General features: G+C 49.6%; 1 protein-coding gene across 2 annotated transcripts; it reads right to left on the minus strand.

Moving 5' to 3' along the window:
- Positions 1 to 770: 770 nt before the first annotated feature.
- On the minus strand, positions 771 to 18443 carry NOP53 (NOP53 ribosome biogenesis factor). Of its 2 annotated transcripts, XM_058196148.1 has the most exons (13): positions 18172 to 18443; positions 17260 to 17324; positions 15442 to 15526; positions 12985 to 13187; positions 12189 to 12259; positions 12011 to 12106; positions 11709 to 11813; positions 10163 to 10369; positions 7938 to 8113; positions 7329 to 7395; positions 2892 to 2968; positions 2141 to 2197; positions 771 to 843 (listed from the first exon to the last, which is right to left on the minus strand). In XM_058196148.1, exons 1-13 carry the CDS (start codon positions 18405 to 18407, stop codon positions 837 to 839), a joined length of 1452 nt encoding a protein of 483 aa, XP_058052131.1. In that variant the 5' UTR covers positions 18408 to 18443; the 3' UTR covers positions 771 to 836. The 2 variants fall into 2 exon arrangements, with proteins under 2 accessions (XP_058052131.1, XP_058052132.1); XM_058196149.1 differs by lacking the exon at positions 771 to 843 and having other exon boundaries at positions 2137 to 2197.
- Positions 18444 to 20641: the final 2198 nt, after the last annotated feature.

The raw sequence follows: 20641 nt of genomic DNA on the forward strand, positions 1-20641 counted from the left end.
AAAAAGACAGACAGAAGGAGGGAAGTCACTCTTCTGCTTATGGTCCCCAGCCCCAGAGTCATCTTCTCCAACCCGGCGTCCTTCTTCGATTAGGGGTTACAATTCCCATCATCCCCTACCTAGCCCAGGGGTTCCCAACCTTTTCTATAGCCCGCAACCCTAGAACGCTTCTGATATATTCTCTCACCCCTTAAAAATATTTACACGCGCATAATTATACATATACTAGGTGGCTCAGCGGCTAAGACACTGAGCTTGTTGATCGAAAGGTCAGCGGTTCGAATCCCTAGCGCTGCGTAATGGGGTGAACTCCCGTTCCTTGTCCCAGCTTCTGCCAACCTAGCAATTCGAAAGCAGGTAAAAAATGCAAGTAGAAAAAATAGGGACCACCTTTGGTGGGAAAGGAAGAGCGTTCCGTGCGCTTTTGGCGTTTGGTCATGCCGGCCACATGACCACGGAGACGTCTTCGGACAGCGCTGGCTCTTCGGCTTTGAAACGGAGATGAGCACTGCCCCGTAGAGTCAGGAACGACTAGCACACATGTGCAAGGGGAACCTTTACCTTTACTATACATATAATTTTGAAACTTCTAAACTCAAGTTTTCGCACACACACACCCCCCCGGGAATATTGTCTCACACCCCCGGTTGGGAACCCCTGCCTTAGCCAGACCAGGTTAAGGAAAAGGAGAACGGGCGAGGGTCTCTGGTGGGGAAAGGTGGTGGGGATAACCCAGGGGAAAAAGGGGAAAGAAATCAAGCAAAACAGACTTGAGGTTGGTTTGTGGCGTTTTAATGAAACACGTGGGAGATCTCGGGTCGTTAATTTTCGCACTTCTATAATCTGCAGAGAAGACAAGGAGGGGGAGAGAAAAGAGGGGTGAACGAGGTGTGTCGTAATTAAAACGATTAAAAAAAATAATAATAGAAGGAGCTGGAAGTTTGCTTTTCACCCCCTCGCTACCCCCAAAGTGAGAAGTACCGGGGAAAAAATAGATATAAATTAGGTCACCCCTGAACCATCGAACCTGGATGGGGAAGAAACCCCCAGCTCTTGTGGGTAGTCAGAGAAGAGGGCAAACTGCCCCCAATTGGATTTCAATCCTGTTCCAAGAAGTCCTAGTCTCCGTTTTGGGTGGGGTAATCTTCTCTCAATGAATTATCTTCCCCAGTGAGATGAAATTCTTCCATTCTTAGATGGTGCTTTTTCAAAAGGATTTTTTTGGGGTTTTTTTTCCCCCCTCCTTGAAATCGTTTCGTTTCTCACCCGAGAAGCTTCTTCAGTTCTGGCTGAACGGCGGAGGAGGGGGGTCAACGACTCTCAGAAAGAGGACTAAGGACCAGATGACGGCAAGGAATATCAATCCTGCCATCCTCCGCCATTCCGTCAGAAGGGAGGAAGCTTCTCGGATGAGAAGCGAAACGCCTTCAAGGAAAAAAAAACTAAGAAAAGTCCAGTTGCCTTTTGAAAAAAAGCAGATTTTGGGACAACTATGACCTGGATCAGGGGTCTCCAACCTTGGTCCCTTGAAGACTTGTGGACTTCAACTCCCAGAGTCCCTCAAGCCAGCAAAGCTTGGAGGTCATCTAGCCCAGGGGTCTCCAACCTTGGTCCCTTGAAGACTTGTGGACTTCAACTCCCAGAGTCCCTCAAGCCAGCAAAGCTTGGAGGTCATCTAGCCCAGGGGTCTCCAACCTTGGTCCCTTGAAGACTTGTGGACTTCAACTCCCAGAGTCCCTCAGCCAGCAAAGCTGGCTGAGGAACTCTGGGAGTTGAAGTCCACAAGTCTTCAAGGGAACAAGGTTGGAGACCCCTGACCTGGATGACCGAGAATCTCCCCACACCCCTTCTTAAGACTGAAAACTGAAGGGTCCAGGACTTACAAGCAGCTTCAGATTTCAGGATCAGGACTTGGGGTTCTCAACTTCAAATGTAAGAGGAAGAAGGGGTTTTCCCTCAGTCATCAGTTTAGAAAGCCCATAAGCACGTCGGCTGCTCCTGATGGGAGTTGTAATCCATCCCAAAGACACCAGCCCTCTAAGGACAGCCTTAGAGCACCCTTCTATCCTGGCCTGCTTCAACCCAACTGAACCAGTCAGCCAGTCTTGGCCAGAGCTCTTCGTAGCCTCAAGCAACTTACGTGATCTCCCGGAAAGCTCGCTTTTCAACGTATTTCAGCCGGTATTTCCTTTTGAACCTGGGTAGGGAAGAAATCACATTATTAAGAGTCATCGAGAGCTGAGGCACGTCCATCCGTAGGGGCAGAAAATTAAACCGGCTTGTTCCCATCCAAAGCGGCTGTTGGCAAAGTTGTGTGAAAAGGATGCAGGACTATAAATAAAGTTGTTTGTCGTCCCGTCGATCAATATCGCTTAGCTAACGGAAGCTTAGGGAGCTGCTCTCCATCTTGTGCCTTTAAAAATCTTTCTTTTAAAAAAAATAATAAGTGGTCCCTCAACAGCGTTGGCTAATTTGTGTCATTCAACGGTTCATGATCTAAACGTGAGAATAGGTTTGTGGAAATTGCGGGTGAGTGGGTGGGAAATCCGCCTGGCTCTATGCCAGTGGTCACCAACTGGTGGTCCGTGAGAAAATTTTGGTGGTCCGTGAGAAAAATATTGGACTAAATCAGGGGTCCTCAAACTACGGCCCCTGGGCTGGATATGTGCAATGAAAATTTGTGTTGCTGCAGAGAGTCTCCCCCTTACGAAGAAGCTGCGGTTTTGGCCCCGGCTATAGTTGTAAGGTACCACCTTGTATTTCCTACTAAAAAGAAGAGAGCAGCCGGTCAAAGGAAACGACCCACAAGGTCCTTGAAAGGAAGCGGGAGGAGAAGCGAAGGTTTTGGTTCCACCGTTTTCTCATTCCATGATTCCATGCCAGATACTCACTTGGCCCGTTCTCGGGGTTCGATAATGTTGCGTTTCTGTAAGCTCTTGAATCGGTCCTTCAGGATGCTGCCTTCTGGCTGGGGGAGAAAAGAAAAAAACAGAAGTTCAGGATGGTCAACAGCAGAGATGGGGAAGGAGAAGGGAGGCCCAGATGGCCTTCGGGTTTCAGAGATTAATCAGGAAAGCTATCGGAGGTGCCCAGAAGGGAGGGAGGGAAGGAAGGAAGGAAGGAAGGAAGAAAGAGAGGGAGGGAAGGAGGAGAGAAGGAGAGAGAGGAGGAAGGAGGGAGGAAGGAAGGAAGGAAGGAAGGAAGAGGGAGGAAGGAAGAGGAGGAGGGAGGAAGGAGAGAGAGGGAGGAAGGAGGGAGGGAGGGAAGGAAGAGGGAGGGAGAAAAGGAAGAAAGGGGGGAAGGAAGAGGGACAAAGGGAGGAAGGGAAGGAAGGGAGAGGGAGGGGAGAGGAAAGGAAGGAAGAGGGAGGGAGGAAAGGAAGAAAGAGAGAGGGAGGGAGAAGGAAGAGGGAGGGAGGGAGGGAAGAAAGAGAGGGCGTGGAAGGAAGAGGGAGGAATGGAAGGAAGGGAGAGAGAGAGGGAGGGAGGGAGGAAAGGAAGGAAGTAAACCCAATTTCCAGTACAGGTAGTCCTTGACTCACAACCACGATGGAGCCCAAAATGTCTGTTGCTAAGCAACAACTGCTAAAGGAATCACTGCCGTTGTTAACGGTTGTTAAGTGAATCTGGTTTCCTCACTTCCTCCTCAGAAGGTTGCAAAAAGAGGATCAGGTGCTCCCCCCCCCCAATCATACAGCAACTGTCATAAATGTGAGTCAGCTGGCAAGGATCTGAATGTAAATCACGTGACCCTGAGGATGCTGCAAAGGTCACCCTTTTTTTCGGGGCCATCGTTAACTTCCTGTCACTAAGCGAAGCGTTGTTAAGTCGAGGACCGCTACCTCCACTCCAGCCTCCAGCCACATCTTCGACCACAACTGCCCAAACCAGATGTGGTGAGAAAGGAGACACGCCTTGAAAGTTTTCCATGCAACCCCCCCCCCAATACCTTATTTTATTTTTAAAAGAAAAAGGCAAAGTGAGAAAGGCCCCCTCCTTCCTCTACTCCTCCCCCCCCCCAACACGGGGGCCGCGGTGTGGCTCAGGCTGTAAGATAGCCTGTTATTAAACACAGCTGCCTGCAATTACTGCAGGTTCTAGTCCCACCAGGCCCAAGGTTGACTCAGCCTTCCATCCTTTATAAGGTAGGTAAAATGAGGACCCAGATTGTTGGGGGGGCAATAAGTTGACTTTGTAAAAATATACAAATAGAATGAGACTATTGCCTTATACACTGTAAGCTGCCCTGAGTCTTCGGAGAAGAATAAATGTAAAAAAAAACAAAAAACACCTTCAGAAGAGACTCTGCAGGCGACACAAGTAGAACTTTTCAGGCCATCTCAGCTCCTCACTGTACACGCTACCTGCGGGGAGGGGGTGAGGTGCCTTCCTGCTCGGTTGAGGGGAAGAGTGGTTTTTCTCCGAGATCTGCCAGGGTGGGAGGTTGGGAAGCTGGGAAGGGAACGGGCGACGCCCTACTGAGCTGTGCGAAGAGCCCACCGGCAAGGCCAGGGTTGAAAGAAAGGCCTCTTTGGTGCTCTCTGAGCTTGGCTCTTTTTATTCAGGCGTCTCGTTACCCAACTAGGTAACATCATCAGTGCTAGTAGAGAGTGGAGTTTGCAGAGAGGAGGAGGGGGGAGGGGAAGGAGGAAGAGGAGGAGGGGAAGGAGGAGGACTGTAGGGTCCTTAATGCTCTCTGAAGGTTTTCTTGTGGACGTTTCATTACCCAACTAGGTAACGTCATCAGTGCTTCTAGAGAGTGGAGTTTGCAGAGAGGAGGAGGAGGAGGAAGGGGAGAACTAAGGGGTTCTTGGTGGTCTCTTGAGCTTGGCTCTTTTTATTCAGGCATTTCATTACTCAAGTTAGCTCAGGTGTCTCCAACCTTGGTCCCTTTAAGACTCGTGGACTTCAACTCCCAGAGTCCCTCAGCCAGCAAAGCTGAGGGACTCTGGGAGTTGAAGTCCACAAGTCTTAAAGGGACCAAGGTTGGAAAGCCCTGGACTAGATGACCTCCAAGCTTTGCTGGCTGAGGGACTCTGGGAGTTGAAGTCCACAAGTCTTCAAGGGACCAAGGTTGGAGACCCCTGAGCTAGATGACAGTGCTAGCCCCAGAGGGAAAGGAGAAAGGTGAGGCTTCCGAAAAGCCCCTCCCAGAATTAACAGGAAAAGCTGCAACAGCCCCAGCGGTTAACCTGGCATTTCCTTCTCCTTGGAACGTCGGATCCATGCTTTTCTTTGGAAAAACCCTTTGATCCCCCACATCAGGGGAATCCCGTGGACTTTCTCTACGCGACACCATCATGTTCGGGCTGTATAAAAACAGTCTTACTTTTTCATTGGTTTCGTATTTGCTCACTGGGAACGTAATTGTGCTTTTAAAGGGGATTTTTGTTGATGTTGTATTTTTGGACCATTCGCTAATCCTCCATGCTGAAAAGGAAGGGTGGGGTGGGGTGGGCTGGACGGTGCCTCAGTTCCCTGATCCTTACCCACTCGGTAGGACCAGGGGGCTCCCCTGGGGTCCTTCACATTCCCAGCAACAGCTGCTGCAAATTCTCCGAGCGCAAGGATGGGTCTCATCATTGGACAACCGGGAGGGGGGGGGGAGAGGAGGAGAGAAAGGGAAGGAAACAGAGCTCCCAACAGAACCTCAGTGTTGTGTCTGTGCCTCCCGAGCCGGGCTTCCTGCCAGAAAGTGACTTGGAAAGTGAGGGGGAAGGGCCATCAGGACTTATGTCGGGAGCACCGGCTTCCCTGGCTCAGCTCCAGGAGCCAGAAGCGGGCCAGGTGGAGGAGATAATGAGTCCTCCATCCCCTGACTCTTTTCTCCTCCCGGGCCACGCCTCCAGACCCAGCTGACGGCAATCAGGCCTGGCTGGACCCTAGGTTTCGTAGGCAGGAGAGGCGGGAACAACAGAAGCAGGGGTGGGGCAGGCCTAGGAAGTGCTGAGTCATGGAGCCACACCCCACAGGATATAAAAGGCAGCGAGAGCTGCTGTGTCTCTTTGTAACAGGCAAATCCACTGATTAAGAGCTGAAGTTTGTTTCTGGGTGACTCACCAGCATCGTGGAAGATAAGGGAGGCTCTTGGCAGACGCTGGCTATTCTGCTGCCATCATTCGGATGGAGGCAAGGGAGGACAGAACACTCAGCAGGAAGATCGTTCTCTCTGCCGCTTGCCCTCCGTTATTGGGAGCACTCCCACCACCCCCAGTGCCAGATCTCTCCCAAGGCTCTACAGGTATAGTCCTTGACTTACAACCACCATGAAGCCCAAAATGTCTGTTGTTAAGTGAGCTTGGCCCCATTTTATGGCCTTTCTTGCCACTGTTGTTAAGCGAATCACTGTGGTTGGTGAGTGAATCTGGCTTGACTTGTCGGAAGGTCGCAAAAGGGAATCACATGAGCCTTCCCCCCCCCCCGCCGGGAACACAGCAACCGTCGTAAATATGAGACAGTCGCCAATCATCTGAATTTTTAACACAGGGAGGCTTGCGAAGGTCATTTCCCCCCCAGTGCCGTCGTAACTTCAAAGGATCACTAAACAAATGAACGGTCATAAGTCAAGGACTACTTTTCGATTCCGCCCAGCGTCTCGCAAAAAAAGGCAACGGGGGTTGGGCAGCCCTTCTTCCCAACAAGGCAGAGACAACCGAATGGAAACCTTTCGCTAACTGGAACCCTGGGGGATTGGGCAGCCCTCCCATCCCCACTCAGTGGCCAGGGAATGGCGCTTCCAAACACCCGAGGACGCCCAGCCGGAGAGAGGCTGATGGAGAAAGGCTGGCGTAATTTAAGACGTGGCTAGCGCAGAGCCGAGAAGGAGCCAGAGGCCTCCTCCAAAGAGTGGCTGTTGTGGTCCGCCAGCGGCCAGAGCCCAGTGGGCCCATGTGCAGAGTTGCCAGACAAAGGGAACAGCTGAAGAACAAGGGTCGACTCAGGAGTAAGGCCACAGGTGGACGATGAAGGGCCCCTCCCGGAGGGACTAAAAGAGGAGCGACAGGGGAGTGGAGTTTGCAGGAGGCAATTAGTTCGCTTAATTGGTTCGTGACTCTCAAGAGACTCTTGCCAAGTTTTGAAGGAATCGGCCTGGCGGCTCCCCAAGCCAGATAAGGTCTGTGGCTGTAAATTCTCCCTTGAAAGACTTTGCCGGATGTGAATGAGAGGAATTCACTGTTCGTTTAATATAAGGGGCTTTGTCGGGACCGGGATCCTGCTTCGTGCTTTCTGGGGAAGCCGTGGCACGGAATTCACCCGAAGGAGATCTAACAGAGGGGCAGGCTGCTTCTCTGCCATGCAGGTGTGCCAAGAAGCCGGAGCGCCACTTACCCTGAGTGTCCTCAAGGACTCCGCCAGCTCACTGCTCAACTGCACGTCCACATCGGGTTCTTCGTACCTGCCGGGAGAAAGATCGCGGCCTGGCTGAGAAACAAGAGGCCAGTTTCTCTTTCTACCACCCCCTCTTTTTCCCCCTGGGCGTGCCCATCAAAGCCCCTGCCTGCTCTCTCTTTTATTCCTTTATTTGTAAAAATATATTGGGCGCCCATCTCACCACAGGCGAGTAACTCTGGGCGGCTTACCAACTTAAAAAAAGGCAAATCCAATACAAAAGCTAGAAGTCCAATGCCAAACAATGCAGGCCAATAAAACGATGGGGAGGGTGGGAGCAGGATGGGGGGGAAGGGGGAGGAGGTGGGATCTGTTGATTAAGCGATTGATGACCCCCCCCCCTTTATCCCCAAGCTACGATCTGGCAGGGCCAGACCTTTAGGCTCTTGGGGAAGTTTGGGAGGGTGGGAGCTTTGCTGGCTGGGGTATTCTGGGAGTTGAAGTCCTCCAGGCTTAACGTTGCCAAGGTTGGAGACCCCTGCACTAGAGTAGACCTACCCAATCCTTCGTATGTTTCAGCCTCCACCCATCTTTGCCCCCCTGACTTACTTCAGCCTGCCCAGCCGTTTGGGCTTGACGGCTTCCAGTTTTCGCTTGGCTTCCCGTCTCTGCTTCCGGCATTGCAGCTCGGCCTCCCGCTGCTTCAGCTGCAGCCGGATGGATTTCAACTGGAAGAGCTCCTGTTTCCGGAGACGGGCGGCCTTCTCGGAGCGCTCGCGGGCTTTCTGTGTCGGGAGAAGCAGCGGGGAGGAAAAGGAGGGTGAGGAGGAGGTCAGGGGCGCCGCGTGGGGCCAGTCGGGTTTTCTTTCAGGGACTGCCGAGCAAAAGGGCCGCAGTCTTCCCACCCACCCACCCACCCCTCCTGCCAGCGTGGTCTCGGTGGGTCCACAAGCTGGCATCTCCCCTGCTTCTGCAGAGCTCACGCAGGGAGATGGCAGATGGCAGCGCGAGGCTGAGCCAGATGGTGGGGCGTTTTGTGAGCCACAACATCCTCGGCAGAGGCTAAATAAGCCTCCCGGTTGGCAAGGGGCCCAGGAGGCAGCCCCGGACCGGTGGCATTGTTGCTTCAAGGACGGCGAGGAGAGCTGGAAAAGGAATCCCGGCCACGCCCGTCACACAACACACAACGACGGCAGACCCAAAGGAAATGGCGCCATATTTACTCTGCTCACAATAACATAACATAATATAATAACAGAGTTGGAAGGGACCTTGGAGGTCTTCTAGTCCAACCCCCTGCCCAGGCAGGAAACCCTACACCACTTCAGACAAATGATTATCCAACATTTTCTTAAAAATTTCCAGTGTTGGAGCATTCACAACTTCTGCAGGCAAGTCGTTCCACTTATTAATTGTTTAACTGTCAGGAAATTTCTCCTTAGTTCTAAGTTGCTTCTCTCCTTGATTAGTTTCCACCCATCGTTTCTTGTTCTACCCTCAGGTGTTTTGGAGAATAGTTTGACTCCCTCTTCTTTGTGGCAACCCCCTGAGATATTGGAACACTGCTATCATGTCTCCCCTAGTCCTTCTTTTTATTAAACTAGACATACCCAGTTCCTGCAACAGTTCTTCATATGTTTTAGTCTCCAGTCCCCTAATCCTCTTTGTTGCTGCTCTTCTCTGCACTCTTTCTAGAGTCTCAGCATCTTTTTTACATCGTGACGACCAAAACTGAATGCAATATTCCAAGTGTGGCCTTTCCAAGGCCTTATAAAGTGGTATTAACACTTCACGTGATCCCTTATGCCATCAGGCTTGAAATTTTGGCCTTGGGCAACCTGGAACTGCGCCGCCTGCGGTCTGACCTAAGCGTAGTCCATTGTCTGCTACCAACGTCCTACCTGTCAACGACTACTTCAGCTTCAACCACAACAATAAAGGAGCACATGATAGATACAAACGCAAGGTAAACCGCTCCAAACCAGGCGGCAGAAAATACGACTTCAGCAACCGAGTGGTCAATGCCTGGAATGCACCGCCTGACTGTGATTTCATCCCCAACACCCCACCCCCAAATTTTAACCTTACACTGTCTACTGTCGGCCTCACCCCATTCCTAAGAGGTCTGTAGGGGGCGGGCATAAGAGCACCAGCGTGCCTTCCGTCCCTGTCCTAATGTCCCCATTTATTCGTAGCCATTTACTGTGTTTATACTTATGTTTATAGTGATACCTGTTATATTGTACATGTTTGACCAACTAAATAAATAAAATAAAAAATAAATAAATTTCTGTTTTCTGCCTTCCCCGAAGTGAACGGAATTAGAATTCGGGGCCCGGATCACTCATTTTACTCTTCTGGCTGAGGAATTCTGGGAGTTGAAGTCCTCCAGGCTTAAAGTTGCCAAGGCTGGAGACCCCTGGTTTGGAAAGCTGCTTCTAGCAGCAGGTTGACTGGCAGGTTATGGGAACTGGGCATGGCTGGTTTATTGAGTAGAACAGAAAGCAGAATTGGAAGGGACCTTGGAGGTCTTCTAGTCCAACCCCCTGCTTTCTGCAGAGGGCACGAAATGTGGATTTGCTCCCGCGGTGAAAAGTGAAACCTTTCAAACCCCACGGCTGTCCCGCCTTCCGCAGGCTGCGTCTGCTGTCATGGAAACGCACTCTTGAGCCGCTTGGAAAGGCAGGACCGCTACCTTCACGGGCAAGCCCGCGTGGGCTGGGAACCAGGGGGATTGTAGTCTTAACCCTTTCTAGAAATTGAGGTTGTGCAAAGCAGATTTCCCGCCCTCAAACCCGCTCCCCCGGGATCATCCGCGGGATAGGCGAACCCACCAGCTGTTTGGCGGCTTTCTCTTTCTTGCGCTGCTGTTCCGTCTTCTTTTCTCTGACCGCCGTTGCTGTGAGGAGACGGGAGGCCTGGTCGGAGACTGCCTGCTGATCCTCCTCGGGGGGTCTTGGTGGGCTGCCCTGCCCTTCCTCCTCATCCTCCTCCGAGTCCTCTTCCATGAGGCCCTCGCACTGTTCCTGAAACGCTGACTCCTGGCAAGAGGGCAGGAGAGGAGGGGAGATGAAAGGGAAGCACCAGAGGCGAGGCAGGCCTGTGCCCGCTGCCCATGCTCAGGAGGTCAGAGATTGGCCTCTGGGATTCGCTGCTCCCAACAGACTCACAATAAACTGCGTGTCCCATTCGACACACAAGAGTTTCCAAAAGAGGGAACCGGCCTCTGGGCAACCCCTGCCCAGGAGCCCCAGGTGAGCCCAGTTGTGGGACGTGCAGGTACATCATGGCCCCACAGCCTGACTTGCGAGGTGAAGGAGAAGCGTCCTTTGGTGATTTCCACCTCGAGACATTCTCTTTATTTAATTTTGTACTTTTGCCTTTATTGTTTTTATACACAACTCGGTCTGTAAAAAACCGAGAGGCGGTTTTGTCCAGTGGGTTAAGGCACCAGGCTAGAAACTGGGCATGAAAACCCGTTAGGTGACCTTGGGCTGAGCAAGGAGGCCAAGCAGAGCCCTAAGGCAGGACTAGAACTCCCAGAAGGCTGGGAGTTCTAGTCCTGCCTTAAGCATGAAAGCCTATTGGGTGACTGGGCCAATCACCAGGAGGCTGGGAGTTCTAGTTCCGCCTTAGGCAAGAAAGCCAGCTGAATGGGCCAATCACCAGGAGGCTGGGAGTTCTAGTCCGGCCTTAGGCAAGAAAGCCAGCTGAATGGGCCAATCCCCAGGAGACGGGGAGTTCTAGTCCTGCCTTAGGCACGAAAGCCTACTGGGTGACTGGGCCAATCACCAGGAGGCTGGGAGTTCTAGTCCGGCCTTAGGCAAGAAAGCCAGCTGAATGGGCCAATCCCCAGGAGACGGGGAGTTCTAGTCCTGCCTTAGGCACGAAAGCCTACTGGGTGACTGGGCCAATCACCAGGAGGCTGGGAGTTCTAGTCCGGCCTTAGGCAAGAAAGCCAGCTGAATGGGCCAATCACCAGGAGGCTGGGAGTTCTAGTCCTGCCTTAGGCACAAAAGCCTGCTGGGGGATTTTGGGCCAGTCACTCTTTCAGCCCAACCCACCTTACAGGATTGTTGTTGTGGGGAAAATAGGAGGAGGAAGGAGTATTAGCCATGTTTGCTGCTTTTGAGTTATTTATAAAAATAATAAAGGTTGCTCACAGCTTTGCAGTCTGCAAGACTGCACCATCCAGAAAGGTGGGCGGGGGGGAGAAAGCTGGCTCAAAACAGGCCAACCCTGCTGTCCCCATCGGAATTGTGACACCCCCCCAACCTTGGGAAAGTCCTTCCTCCAATCATTCTAATCTCCTCTCTGGAGAATTCTATCCCAAGGACAGAATTCAGCCCTTGTTTCGGGACTGGCCCTCCTTGTACTCACCTGGGTGGGGGCCTCAGCGGCCGTGGGGAAATTCAACTGGCGCTGCAGCCTCTCCTCTGCCTTCTGCCTCACCAGCTCAGCTTCAAAGGCCTGGAGGAGCAATGCCTGGGGGAGGGGGAGGGGGGGAGAGCAGGGCAAGAGAAGGCGACAAACACAGTTGAGCTCTTCCCACGGACCTGAGCAAGCTTCCCACCTCCGTGAAATCCACTCCAATGGATCACACGGGATTCCCCAAGTGCCAGACGCGAGGAAAATAAAACCTCCCTGCTTTTTCACGGCAATTCACCAAGTGTTGCCCATACCTGGTGAGACTGGAAGCTGGGGTTGTAAGACCCTCCTGGGGAGATGATCTCCATGGCTGGCAGCTCGGACGGGGTCTTCTTCAGCCGGTCGGGACGCTGGAGGAAACATCCCAGGGTGTGAGGCTCAGCCCGCGGACAACTATCCCACCTCCCGCTACGGGACGGGCCCAGCGCTTACCTTCACGGGCTGCTTCTTGGTTTGTTCCAGGAAAAAGGCATCCTGCCCAGCTAGAGCTTTATCAAGGGGGTCTGACGGCGAGAAAACGTAGAGGCGGTTTGGTCTAGTGGTCATGGCACCAGGGCTAGAAAGCGTTGTGAGTTCAAGTCCTGCCTTAGGCAGGAAAAGCCAGCTGGGTGACTTTGGGTGACCAGTCAGAAATGTTTTTCATTTCACTCCCAATTTCGACCGATTTGAACTATGATCAATCACCAGGAGACTGGAAGTTCTAGTCCCGCCTTAGGCAGGAAAGCTGGCTGGGTGACTTTGGGCGGATCACCAGGAGACTGGGAGTTCTAGTCCCGCCTTAGGCATGAAAGCTGGCTGGGTGACTTTGGGCGGATCATCAGGAGACTGGGAGTTCTAGTCCACTTTAAGCACAAAATCTGACTGGATGACTTTGGGCCAATCATCAGAAAACCGTGAGTTCTAGTCCCATCTTAGGCATGAAAACTGGCTGGGTGACTTTGGGCGGAACACCAGGAGCCTGGGAGTTCTAGTCCTGCCTCAGGCAGGAAAGCTGGCCGGGTGACTTTGGGCCAATCATCAGAAAACCGTGAGTTCTAGTCCCATCTTAGGCATGAAAACTGGCTGGGTGACTTTGGGCGGAACACCAGGAGCCTGGGAGTTCTAGTCGTGCCTCAGTCAGGAAAACCAGATGGGTGACTTTGGGCCAATTACAAATATATTTCTTTTCACTCCCGATTTGAACGATTATTCGTTCTGTGGCTATCAGTTGGATAAACAAAAGGCTTACTTGAATCGGCCCAAATGTCATAGAACTCCCTAGAGGGATCGGTCCCGCTGTCTGCTCCAGCTGCGTTGGCTTTGGGAGGGTTTTGCAACCTCTGCTGGAGGAGCCGTTCTTTTCGGGGCACCAGCCCCTTTTCCGCCAGCTTCTCCCAGAGTCGCTCTTTCCGTTTCAACTTCCGGCCGTTGGGGACCTGATACGAAAGGATGCTGAGGAGGAAGGAGACAGGGTTTCGGTCGGACAGCTCGGTGTGGTTCAAAACGCGTTAAAATGGCGCAATTCACACCCACCGCTGAGCCATGGATCACAGGAAATAAACTGAAGCGGTCAAAATCCTCTCCCTGCGTGCCAAAAGGCAAATTGAGACATGCCTCTGTTTGAATGTTTCTGGCGATATTTCCCGTTTGAAGAAGACGGCAACAGTGGGGCTGCTTCTTTGGACACGATTTCCAGGAGAACCTCAATTTTTGGAAGTAGTGCTATGGGGAGTACATGTAGTCCTCGACCTAGGTGACCTATGACACCTATCCTGCGCAGACTGCACTGGCTTCCTGTGGCCTTCCGGGTGCGCTTCAAGGTTTTGGTGACCACCTTTAAAGCGCTCCATGGCATTGGGCCGGGTTATTTACGGGACCGCCTACTGCGACCGAATACCTCCCACCGTCCCGTGCGCTCTCACAGAGAGGGTCTCCTCAGGGTGCCGTCAGCGAGGCAATGTCTGGCGACGCCCAGGGGAAGGGCCTTCTCTGTGGGGGCTCCCACCCTCTGGAACGATCTACCCCCCGGACTTCGTCAGCTTTCGGACCTTCGGACCTTCCGCCGCGGGCTTAAAACATACTTATTTAATTGTGCAGGACTGAGCTAGATTTTAAATTTTGGGTTTTAAATTGGGTTTTATTTCTATTTTTAATTGGACGGGCTTTAGAATAAGTTTTTTAAATGTTTTGTATTGTATTTATATTGTATTTATCTGTTTTTAGTGCCTGTAAACCGCCCTGAGTCCCTTGGGAGATAGGGCGGTATATAAATATGATTAAATAAATAAATAAATAAATAAATAAATAAAAATACAACAGTTCATTTAGTGATCGTCTGAAGCTACAACGCACTGACTGTTTTTCACACTCAGGGCCATTGCAGCATCCCCATGTTCACGCGGTCAAAATCCAGATGCTTGGCAACTGCCTCGTGTTTATGACGGTTGACTGTGTCCCAGGGTCAAGTGATCCCCTTTTACGACTCTTCTGACAAGCAACGTCAAAGGGAAAAACAGATTCACTTAACAACCGGGTTACTGAGTTATCAACTGCAGCGATTCACTTTAACAGCTGAGGCAAGAAAGGTTGCAAAATGGAGCAAAAGCCAGTTAACTGTCTCACTTAGCAATGTAAATTTTGGCTCAGTTGTGGTAATAAGTCAAGGACTATCTATAAAATTCTACAGAGGAATTATTGAGTCTGTTATTTGCACCTCTATAACTGTCTGGTTCGGTTCTGCAACCCAACAAGAAAAACACAGACTTCAGAGGATAATTAGAACTGCAGAAAAAATAATTGCTACCAACCTGCCTTCCATTGAGGACCTGTATACTGCACAAATCAAGAAGAGGGCCGTGAAAATATTTGCAGATCCCTCGCATCCTGGACATAAACTGTTTCAACTCCTACCCTCAAAACGACGCTATAGAGCACTGCACACCAGAACAACTAGACACAAGAACAGTTTTTTCCCGAAGGCCATCACTCTGCTAAACAATTCCATCAACACTGTCAGACTATTTACTGAATCTGCACTACTATTAATCGTTTCATAGTTCCCATCACCAATCTCTTTCCACTTATGACTGTATGACTATAACTTGTTGCTGGCAATCCTTATGATTTATATTGATATATTGACCATCAATTGTGTTGTAAATGTTGTACCTTGATGAACGTATCTTTTCTTTTATGTACACTGAGAGCATCTGCACCAAGACAAATTCCTTGTGTGTCCAATCACACTTGGCCAATAAATTCTATTCTATTCTATTCTATTCTAAAAGGACAGCATTTCAAAGAGGATACTGGACAATCAAAAATATTCCATGAAGGGTTAAGTTATATGGGAGAAATTCTGGAATCAGGGCAGCCCACAAGGGAGAGAAGAAGAATGATGGCAATCTTCTAAGATAGCAAAAGCTCAGAAATGGAAACTGAATATTTTACAAGATGACAAAAACAAAAGGAACCATTGTTTGGTGGTTTTCTTCAGTTTTTTTCCACTTTTTCAGCTGCCCTGGACTACTCAAACTGCAAGAAGAGTCATCCAAATTAATTAAAATAAGACCCATTCCTCTGCCCTCTACTGTCCTTCCCTGAATCACAAACATCCCCAAAATGTGAGAGAGAGAGACCCCGAAAAGGAATGAAGATGCCGGCTTCCCACACTCATCTCACAATGAACGACGGAGACAAAACTCACTCTTTGGGCGGAGGGACCTTGGAATCTGGCTGTAGGATCAAGTCAATCTTCAGCGGTTTCTTTTTGGCTGGTTGCTCTTTCTGACCTGGAACAAGAACGTAGGCAGGAAATGAACCCAGGAGCATCAATCACACCAGGCGTGGTAACCAGTCAAAGGTGAGGACTGCGATTCTTGAAGTAAAACCACCAGATTAGGTCTCTTTCCCTTACTGTGCTCTGCCCTCCAAAGTCCCTCGTCAAAAACCCGATTTGCCAGTGGCACTAAAGCCGAGCTATGAAGAGGAGTTGTAGCTAACTCCCTTTATTATGCTTTCATTAAAAAGATCATTATCATTGTTAAAAACATGATTTTTTAATTGTTTTAACATGCTTTGATGTCTGAATTGTATTTATGAACTCTAAGTTGACCAGAGTCATTGATTGAGATGGGCAGCTATAGAAATGGAATAAATCAATCCTGCAAATCTAAAGGAAGAACCAAAAAACACCATCGAGGGGAAGTGATCAGAATGGATCACTGATGATCTCAAGGATATTGATCAGAGGGATATTGTAACCCATCGAAACGACTACTAGTCTTACCCTCAAGTCTAACGGATTTCCCCCCTCAATTTAGTTCTAGGTTCTCATTTTTTTAAGGCACTAAAGTCCCAAAAGGGTTTTGTTGGAGCTTTAAAAAACAAAACAGGTAGGAAAAAGTGACTCGTTTGAATTGTGGTGCCTGGAAAAGGCTCCTGTGTATCCCTTGGACAACAAAGATTAACAAATACTGGAACACCTAACACCAGACATGTCACTGAAATGCAAGATCACAAAACCGTGCCTCACTTATTTTGCCCGTGTTTGTCGGATTTCACTGGAGAAAGCAATTACGTTTGGAAGAGTTAGTGGTCAAAGGAAACCAGACCACCAGGGAACATGGTGGCTGGACACCATCCAAGCTGACCCCAGGCACAGAAAACAGATTCAATAGAACAGGGGTGTCAAACTCAAGGCCGGGGTGGTGGTGGTGGAGGGAGATCCAGCCCATGGGGTGTTTAGATCTGGCCCGTAGGGCTGACCTGGAAACAGTGAAGGACTTGCCTGCGTGGCCTTCCCAAGCTCCGTTTTCGCTGGCAGAGGGTTGCAGGAGGCCGTCAAAACAGCAGCTGGGGAGCCTGTTTTCGCTGGCCGAGCACTCGGAACATCACAGGAGCCCCCCTGCCCCATGAGTGAGGTTGAGCTGACCCTGCTCCCTGGCCACGCCCCCTCCCCCCCTCGAGGTCAAACACAACCCTGATGCGGCCCTCCATGAAATCGACTTTGACACCTCCTACTTTAAACAATTCAAAGTAGTAGTGCAAGATTGGGAGATGTGGAGAGATGTGGAGAGACCGGGCCCATAGAATTGCCAAGAGTCGGGCACAACTGGATGTTATCATTATCATCATCATCACTGTGTTGCAATCTCAAAACGACGCTATAGAGCACTGCACACCAGAACAACTAGACACAAGAACAGTTTTTTCCCGAAGGCCATCACTCTGCTAAACAAATAATTCCATCAACACTGTCAAACTATTTTCTAAATCTGCACTACTATTAATCTTCTCATAGTTCCCATCACCAATCTCTTTCCATTTATGACTGTATGACTATAACTTGTTGCTGGCAATCCTTATGATTTATATTGATATATTGACCATCATTTGTGTTGTAAATGTTGTACCTTGATGAACGTATCTTTTCTTTTATGTACACTAAGAACATATGCACCAAGACAAATTCCTTGTGTGTCCAATCACACTTGGCCAATAAAAATTCTATTCTATCTCTCACCTTGTTGTTCAGTGCTTGTATCTACGAAGAAGAGGCTGTCATCAGGCTTTTCCGACACCGGTCCTCTGGGGAGAAATAGATATATTTATAAATATATAAATAATATACAGAAATAGTTCACGGTCTTTCATCAAGAGCTAACACATTCCTGAGTTCTCAGTAATGGGAAGCAGCCAGTCTTCTCCTCCCCAACTGTTAACATTGGGGCAGGATCTGCTTCATGAAATGCCCTCAGGACTTTCACAACCATGAAGCCCTCGGCACAGGTAGTCCTCGACTTACAACAGTCCGTTTAGTGACCGTTCAAAGTTACGACCGCACTGAAAAAAATGGGGCTTTTTTCACGTTTATATAATAACCCTTGCCGCATCCCCAAGGTCACAGGGATCAAAATTCAGCCGCTTGGCAACCGACTCATACTTATGACCGTTGCTGTGTCCCGGGGTTATGCAATCCCCCTTTTGCGACCTTCGGACAATGGGGAAGCCGGATTCACTTAACAACCGTCCGACTAACGGTAACCACCGCAGCAACCCACTTAACGTGTCGAGATAGGTTGTAAAATGGGGCGAAACTCCCTTAACCGATGTGTCAATAGAAACAGAAATAAATAGAAATAGATGCAATAGAAATATAAATAGAAACAACGGGGCGAAACTCCCTTAACCAATGTGCCGATAGAAATATAAATAAATAGAAATAGAAACAATAGAAACGCTGGGAGCTCCATGGCGGTCGTAAGTCGAGGACGACCTGCGACCAATTTTTCCTCGGGCCCCTCCGCGCATGCGCAGAAGCAGTCTCGAGGCTGCTCTCAGGGATAGCCTGCCTCCGAATCTGGAGGCTCTCTTTCTCCCGTGCAATTCCCCTTCCGCCGCTTCAGAGGCCTCCCTAGGCGTCGCCGGGCCTCACCCCAAGTGCCGCAGCTCCGAGACCCGCTCCTCCAGCCAGTCCCCGAGGTCCCGGCCCAGCTTGGCCTCGGGGCCCCGCCAGCGCTTCCAGCCCTTCTTGCGGTTCCGGGCGCCCCGGCCGCCCACCCGCCGCGAAGGGAGCCGGCTGGGGTCACGCGAGTTGGCGTTGAAGCCCAAGAAGGAGGAGGAGGAGGCGGAAGACGCGGCCGCCTGAGGAGCAGCGCCCGGCGCCGCCATCTTGCGCCACGAGATTGAGAGAGAAAGGAGGGGGGGAAGGAGGGATGAGAGAGAAGCGGAAGAGCGGGGGAAAGAGCGCCGCCCTGACGGAATAGGAAGAGGGAAAAGGCGGCTTCCGGCGGAGGGTGGCGCCATTTGCGTGGAGGAGGTGGGAGGTCGCCCCTCATTAAACCACAAAGAGGGGCGAAAGGATAGACTAGAATAGAATAGAATAGAAGAATGAAGAATTTAGAATAGAATAGAAAATAAAAAATAGAATAGAATATAGAAAATATAGAATAGAATAGAATAGAATAGAACCTTTCGTCGCGAGCTTAAAACACACTTATTCATCTGCGCGGGACTGGATTAGATTTTAAAGTTATGGGTTTTAAGGGGTTTTTATTATTTATACTATTTTTAAATTTGGCAATAGAATAAGTTTTTTAATTGTCGTTTTTAATCTGTATTTATATGTATTTCAACTGCCTGTGAACCGCCCTGAGTCCTTAGGGAGATAGGGCGGTATATAAATTTGAAAAATAAATAAATAAAATAAATAGAATAACAGAGTTGGAAGGGACCTTAGAGATCTTCTAGTCCAACCCCCCGCCCAGGCAGGAAACCCTACACCACTTCAGACAAATAGTTATCCAACATCTTCTTAAAAACTTCCAGTGTTGGAGCACTTCACAACTTCTGGTGGCAATTCATTCCACTGATTAATTGTTCTAACCGTCAGGAAATTTCTCCTTAGTTCTAAGTTGCTTCTTTCTTTGATCAGTTTCCACCCATTGCTTCTTGTTCTACCCTCAGGTGCTTTGGAGAATAGCTTGACTCCCTCTTCTTTTTGGCAGCCCCTGAGATATTGGAAGACTGCTATCATGTCTCCCCTAGTCCTTCTTTTTGTTAAACTAGACATACCCAGTTCCTGCAACCGTTCTTCATATGTTTTAGCCTCCAGTCCCCTAATCATCTTTGTCGCTCTTCTCTGCACTCTTTCTAGAGCCTCAACATCTTTTTTACATCGTGGCGACCAAAACTGAATGCAGTATTCCAAGTGTGGCCTTACCAAGGCATTATAAAGTGGTATTAACACTTCACGTGATCTTGATTCTGTCTCTCTGTTTATAAAGCCTAAAACTGTGTTGGCTTTTTTGGCAGCTGCTGCACACGGCTGGCTCATATCTAAATGGTTGTCCACTAGGACTCCCAAGATCCCAAGACCTGACCTTCGGACCTTCCGCCGCGAATTAAAAACATACTTATTTATTTGCGCGGGGCTGACTTAAATTTTATTGGTTTTAAATTTTTTACTAGTAATTTTTAGGGGTTTTTAGTTTTTATGTTCCAAAGTTTTAGGCCAATTATGTAATAAGTTTTTTAATTCGTATTTTAATTGTACATCACATTGTTTGTTTTACCTGGCTGTACACCGCCCTGAGTCCTTCGGGAGAAGGGCGGTATAAAAATTGAATAAATAATAATAATAATAATAATCCCTCTCGCAGATGCTATTATTGAGCGAGGTACCATCTATACGGTACCTCTGCATTTTGTTTTCCTTGCCTAAATGTAGAACTTTACTTTATATAAGTAAATGTAGAACCTTCCTTTTTTTTCCACCCTTGAATTTGGCATGGCATGGCATGGCGGGATGGCAGAGACTTTCTGAATCATATCCTTGACACAGAAAGCTGGAATATTAAAAGCCCCCAAGGAAATGTCTTGTCCTACTCACTCTGGATATTTGGATGCCCTGGATCAGAGGTCTCCAACCTTGGTCCCTCTAAGACTTGTGGACTTTAACTCCCAGAGTCCCTCAGCCAGCAAAGCTGGCTGAGGAACTCTGGGAGTTGAAGTCCACAAGTCTTAGAGGGACCAAGGTTGGAGACCCCTGCCCTGGATGATCACTGATTCCGTGTACAGCCACTAGTTCTAGAGGAGATCAACCCTGACTGCTCTTTAGAAGGCCAGATCCTGAAGAGGAAACTGAAATACTTTGACCACCTAATGAGAAAGAAGGACTCCCTGGAGAAGAGCCGAATGCTGGGAACGATGGAGGGCAAACGAAGAATGGGACGGCAGAGAACGAGGTGGCTGGATGGAGTCACTGAGCAGTCGGCGTGAGTTTAAATGGACTCCAGAGGATGGTAGAGGACAGGAAGGCCTGGAGGAATGTTGTCCATGGGGTCGCGATGGGTCGGAAACAACTTTGCAACTAATAACAACAACAACAGCCACTAGGGGGCAGG

Source organism: Ahaetulla prasina, chromosome 10 (assembly GCF_028640845.1).
Source record: "Ahaetulla prasina isolate Xishuangbanna chromosome 10, ASM2864084v1, whole genome shotgun sequence".
In the NCBI taxonomy this organism is placed as follows: domain Eukaryota; kingdom Metazoa; phylum Chordata; class Lepidosauria; order Squamata; family Colubridae; genus Ahaetulla; species Ahaetulla prasina.